The sequence below is a fragment of the Crocodylus porosus genome, unplaced genomic scaffold (assembly GCF_001723895.1).
Source record: "Crocodylus porosus isolate Cpor-Errol unplaced genomic scaffold, CroPor_comp1, whole genome shotgun sequence".
Classification (NCBI taxonomy): Eukaryota; Metazoa; Chordata; order Crocodylia; family Crocodylidae; genus Crocodylus; species Crocodylus porosus.
In genome coordinates, this window is record NW_017728943.1 from 22,988,808 (window position 1) to 22,994,716 (window position 5,909).

A 5,909-nucleotide genomic window follows, 5' to 3' on the forward strand; every position below is an offset into this window, starting at 1 on the left:
CCTTCCTTTGGGCTTGGAGGATCGTCTCCTTAAGGAGCGACCACTCTCCTTGGACACCTGGCTCCCCCCGCTCCGGGACCTCAGCACTTCTCCAACTATCCTCCTTAGCTCACTGAAGTTTGCCCTCCTAAAATCTAGGGCCGCTGCCTTACTGCAGGCCTTTGCCACCTTGTGCTGGATGGTGAATTCCAGCAGACGATGATCGCTGTCGCCCAGGTGGTCGAGCACCCGCAGCCCCCTCACCAGGTCATCACCCATGGCAAGCACTAGGTCTAACAAGGCATCTCCCCTGGTAGGGCTGTGCACCTCCTGGGTTAGATGGTGGTCCTGCACTCTGCCTAAGAACCTACGTGAGCATTCAGACCAGAAGTTGTGGGTGTTTTCAGCACTCTGCCCACAAATATTGCCGACCCCTGGTGTAGATGCTGACCTGGCTGGCTGAGGCATGAGGGTGCTTCAGTGCAGTGGCTGCCTGCTGACTAGCCCCACGTTGAAGCACCCTCATGCGCCAGCCAGCCCCACCGCGGCATGTTGAGCCCAATCAGAGCAGCCCCAAGCTGTCAGGCTGCCCCTCCAGGCCCCCTGTCAGCTTGGCTGCCGTTACCCAGCTCAACATGCTGCAGTCCAGGCGCACAGCCCAGGCACCAACAACCTGACATTCCAGTCTCACAGAGCATGCTTCTTAGCCCAGGAGGCTCCAGAGGCAGCTACACTGCCCAGGCCAAACTGTCTCTATTGTCAGGACAGAACAGAGAAACTGCAGAGGTGCTAGGAAGCATCTTTCAGTCTTTTGCTTGCTACTCCTGAAAAAATCCTTTGGCCTAACCCTAGGGTAAAGGTACAGGAATGTGGCAGTCAAGATAATGGGAATGATTCACTTCTGTTAACTCTCTGCAGTTAATAATACTGTCCACTTCACAAGCCTCATTTCTGAGTACATCTTCATCTCTAAAACAGTGGTTTTTAACTTTTCATTTGCGGACACCTAAAAAAAATTGAATGGAGCTGCAGACCCCTTTAAATTGTAAGTGGTGTGGGTATTTACATACTTTTCATTGACCATAGTCATCTTTCATGGACCCCTTAGACATAGCCTGTGGACCCCCAGGGGTCAGTGGACCAAAGGTTGAAAACCACTGCTTTAGAAGCAAGAGCCAACCCCTTATTTTACAGAAGAGCTGACAGGAGATGGACAAGCTCATTCCTGGCAGAGCAGGGAATGGAACAGAGATCTTAGTTGGCTCATCCAAGTATCAGCCCTACCTCCCTGTAGGAAAGAGCTGTAGCTGTGTGTGCACAATGCTGTCTATGAAATGGGGTGGTTGCTGTATATGCAATCTACAGCCTCAATTTATTACACATTCTTTCTGGGGTGGCCCACTAATAGACCTAGTTTAATAGACCTACCCACTAATAGACCTAGTTTATGTGGTGCTCTTCTGTAGTGCTGTGCCAAAGGTTTTGAGCGCAGATTTAATGGAGTGCCACATGAAAACATGCCAGAACTTTATTTTTTTGTTTTGAAACCTATATTAAAATACTTGCAGATGTTGTTAGCATTGTATGTACTGCTCTTCTCCAGATTACAAGTGGCCTCTGAAAAGATTTTCCTAGCAGGTTCGAGCCACTGGGTGGGAAGCAAATGTTGGCTAGTCCTTGGAGTTTCTGTGCTGGCACAAAGTGTCCAGTGAATTTTGGAGCTCTCTAAGAATGAGAGTTCCAGACTTTTCCCATGTTTCCTCAGGGCTTACAGTAGGCATTTTAGTGAAAGTTGTGGGCGGAGCTCCTTGCATTATTTAGTCTGAAAGTTAGTCCTGCGTGGAAGAGATATAGATGTCTGTTTGGTGATTTAATTGACTTGAGCAGGGCGGGGCCTTAGGTTTACATTTTGTGTCTTTTCCTTGAAAAAAGTTGGCTAGTCTCGTCAGATGGAGGGGATATTAAGCCTCTTCTGACTGTGGCTTTACAGCCACCACTGGGCATGATGGGAACACCTGCCATCCCTGCTAAGAGCTGGATTTGGCATTTCATGCTTGGGTCTGGGAGACTCAGAGTAACAGTTTTCAGAGGAAAGGAGTCAAGTCTTCACTGCTGAGTGTTGCTTGAAGAAGCTGGTGCTGCTCCTAGAGCAGCTCTCCCAGTGGCTACTTGCTAGTCTTCTCCCAGCATTGCAGGTAGGCCCACATTTTGTGATAATCTGGATTCCAGAATGCATCTGGAATCCTAAAACGGACAGCAACAGGCAACACAAAGTCTGTAGAGGAGCATGAGTATCCAAGGGAAGTTTGGAAAGGGGACTGGATTTATCACAGCTGTCCCAAAATTGGAACCCCTCAGATTAGGAGCTGGGCACTGCTTTTTCATTCCTCACTAAAACTCCTGTAGGGAGGTCATCCTCTCCAGAAAGCACCTGGTACCAAATGGAGCACACATGCACTCTTGTAGTCATGTCACCTTTGGCTTTGGTTCTGCAGGTTCTGGATTCTGACCCAGTGGATCAAACCCAGGACGTGGAGGAGGACCTGGGTCTTCTTTATGACAGCTTGGAGGAATGCAACAACAGCGACAGTGGCCCAGAGATTGAAGATAATGAGAGTGTGCACAGCACACCCAAGCCCACCCTTAGGTAAGAGCTGACCAAGGCTCATAGCCACCTGCAGGCCTGGAGACACTGTAGGACAAGGGGTTACTTGTGGAGCTAAAGCCAGGGACAGCTGGCAGTCCCTGCTTGAGCTAGTCCTCAGAGCTTTGCCCCTGCTCCTCAGGCTTCTGCACCAGGTGTCTTGATCCCTTTTTCTCCTTCCATAATTCCACCAGACACAATGACAGCATTGAGTGAGAAAGACCTTGTCTCCAATGACTTATCTTCCACTTTGAACCATTTACTTGAAAAGGAAGCCTCACCTGCAGATGCTGCTTAGCCACAGATGCTGCTAGTATGAAGTTGACCTTGGATCTGACAGCTGATAAGGAGAATTATGTAACAGCTGCAGCAGCAAAGCATCTAGCTAGCAACCACATTGCCTTGAAGAGTTAATCTCACATCTCAATGGGACCCAGCTGAGAGCTGAAGTCAGACATGATTGATGCAGCTCCCTGCTTTTTGGGTTAGAGAGGGTGCCATATGGGATGGATATTGTCCATCTGTTCTCTGAGAAAAAGAAGCCCTGGTGTCTCATGACATTCCAGCTCATTCACCAGCAACTGCTGGTTGCCCATGGAGTTCTGTGCCAGGGTATGTGCAAACAAGCCTGGTTTTACCCAGGTGCTGAGTTTCCCTTTGTGGCAAGAGACTTCAGCCCACAGGAAGCATTCAAGTGCTGTGCTGATTTAGGCATCATTCAGTGATAAACACCTGCTGCCTCTCTCTGTCCAATGACATGTGCACTAAAAGGTAAGAACTGTGTCTGGGCCAAAGCAGGGAAGTCCCTATGTAGAGTGATTCCATATCCTGTCAGGCTGTACCAGATGCCTCTGAGAAAAAAGAAGGATTCTCAGTTACAGACAGCTTTGGATAACTTGCTTAAAAGGAAAATTTTCTTTCTAGCCACTACATGGAAGGCTGTTTTATTTACAGGGCGTGAGAGGATTGGTGCCTTACATTATGCATTTGAATGCTGCTATAACTGTGAATGCCCTGCCCTTACTATTATTTTGGGGTCAGCCCCTCTAGCCTTTCTCCACCAAGGGGTAACCCATAAGGTAGTAGGGGCTAGGGTTTAGGGCACCCCAAACTCACCCTTCCCTGGGGTTTGGCCCTGGTGGCACTTTCTAGGAGTTGCTTTTCTAAGAGCAGTCCCACCACAATGACCCTAAACCCCAGTAGGATGCATTTTCCTGTTGTACCCAGGACCAGCCAGCTACACCTGGCTCCCTCTGGAAAGTCCTCTCTGGTGGATGTGGTGGCCAAGCAGATATGCTCAGCCCCCTGGCTGTGAAAGCAGATGGCAAGAGCTGTGTGGACAGTGTAGGGCATGAGTTCAGGTACTGCAGGACGTAATGGCTATCCATTGCATCCAGACATGTCTCCAGACATTTTGAGTGTTGTCCTACTGGATTCAGACAGGCCTGGATGAGAGAGTGAGGGTGACTCTGTGCAAGTTTCCGTCACTTAAATCCAACTCACACGCAAGTCATGACATCACTGTATCCTCCCATAGATGCACTCAAGTCCTGTGGTGATGCGCTAGCATCAGAGCAGCAGGTGTGGATACACTGGGAGCTATAGCTGCAGACCTGCACACAAGCGGCTCAGGGCATAGAGTTTCTTTTCACTGGACCGAAGCAGCAGTGGAACTCAGTAGTCCCCTAGGTGCATGAGCAGCCCTATTTAGGATGACGCTGCTCACCTCCATAGCATGAGGAAGGGGCCAGAAAAGGTACCCTAAACATTGTCTGCTTCACCTGAACCCTGGTCAGTATACTGCAGCTGATGGGGATCCTACTATAGCAGTCAAAAACCACACAAAAAGACAAAGGTGATACCACGCACCATCAGTGCTTGAAATGTACATACACTAATGAACTGTATAACAGCAAATAGACCAGAGAGGGGAACAGCTATAGTTGGTAGAGAAGTGGCTGGATTCAACATTCAGATAGCAGCCCTGAGTGAAACTTGCATAGCTGAAGAAGGACAACTAACTGAAAAAGGAGCTGACTACACCTTCTGGAGTGGCAATAGTTAAGAGCGATGGGAAGCTGGTGTTGGGTTTCCCATCAAAACACCACTAGTTAGCAAGCTAACAAATCTTACAAATTTTCCCCCCCACCCTGCACCTGGCACCCGCGTGTCAGCTGCCTCATGGCACGGGTGCAGCATGGCTTGGCAGGGTACTGCGTGCTGTCTGGGAGCTGGCGCTGCTGAGGCTGAGCACTGCCGGGCTCCAGCTGATGCGTGGAGCCACCCCAGCTCTCAGGCAAATCTAACTGGGGAATTATACCAGGAGCTGAGGAAATGTTCAGACCTGAACATTCCCCCCAGCTTCTGGTCACTGACTGGTGTCGGGGGGGGGGGGGGCACATGCCCCCCCCAACTCGAGATACCAGTCGCCCATGCCATGCCAGGACTCCCATTGTTAAAACATTTCAAGATTGACCTGAAGTCTTGGGAAGATCTTGCTCAGGATGGTTTCACCTGATGAAGCCTCACCTATACTGGAGCTACCATCTATGAACGGAGAAGAACTGCTGAGGTAGAGCAGAAAGACAAACAGCATAAATCTTGCAACAACAGCATGGCCACTGTTGATCAAGCAACCAAAGTAGTATCTCCGTGAACTGCACTGTCCCGGGCTGCGAGAGCCAGCTGCACCCCGACATTGTCATCACGGACCACGAGGCCAAGAAGATCATGATCGTGGACGTCACCATGCCCTTCGAGAACCAGCGCCAAGCCTTCACTGACGCCCGGGCTCACAAGTGGGAAAAGTACGCCCCGCTGGCCGACACCCTGAGGGGCCGCGGCTATGACATGACGGTGGACACGCTCATCGTGGGGATGCTCAGAGCCTGGGACCCCAGCAACGAGAGCATCCTCCGCACCTGCCGCGTTTCCCGCCGCTACGCCAAGCTGATGCTCTGCCTCATGGTGTCTGACACCATCCGCTGGCCCCGTAACATCTACATGGAGCACATCACAGGCCACCGACAGTACACCGGCCCCTCCAGACAAGCCGCTGCCGGACCGGACCTGGAGGACACCGTCGCCTGAACCGCCCCCCTGCTTTGCTTCGCATTGAGAGGATTTCTCTGCCACGGACGACCCCACCCCACCAGAAGAGGACCCCCACGATCGGACTTTATGGACTGAGACGCTTTCTTCAAGCCACTTCCTCCAACATTGCGGACCACTGTAATGGGTTTGTGTGTATCTATCTCCTTTCTCTCTCAGCGTCGCGAACCACCCC

General features: G+C 50.8%; 2 protein-coding genes across 7 annotated transcripts in view; both read left to right on the forward strand.

Moving 5' to 3' along the window:
* The window catches only part of PPP2R5D (protein phosphatase 2 regulatory subunit B'delta), a 1,176,261-nt gene that overhangs the window by 405,205 nt on the left and 765,147 nt on the right, over positions 1 to 5,909 (forward strand). The gene's annotated exons all lie outside the window — the stretch shown is intronic.
* LOC109319431 (phosphofurin acidic cluster sorting protein 2-like) overlaps positions 1 to 5,909 on the forward strand; it is a 34,832-nt gene that overhangs the window by 8,555 nt on the left and 20,368 nt on the right. For all 6 annotated transcript variants that reach the window (XM_019548983.1, XM_019548984.1, XM_019548985.1 and 3 more), the window contains exon 8: positions 2,475 to 2,626. In XM_019548983.1, coding sequence (XP_019404528.1) covers positions 2,475 to 2,626 — 152 coding nt within the window. The remainder of the gene's footprint in view (positions 1 to 2,474; positions 2,627 to 5,909) is intronic.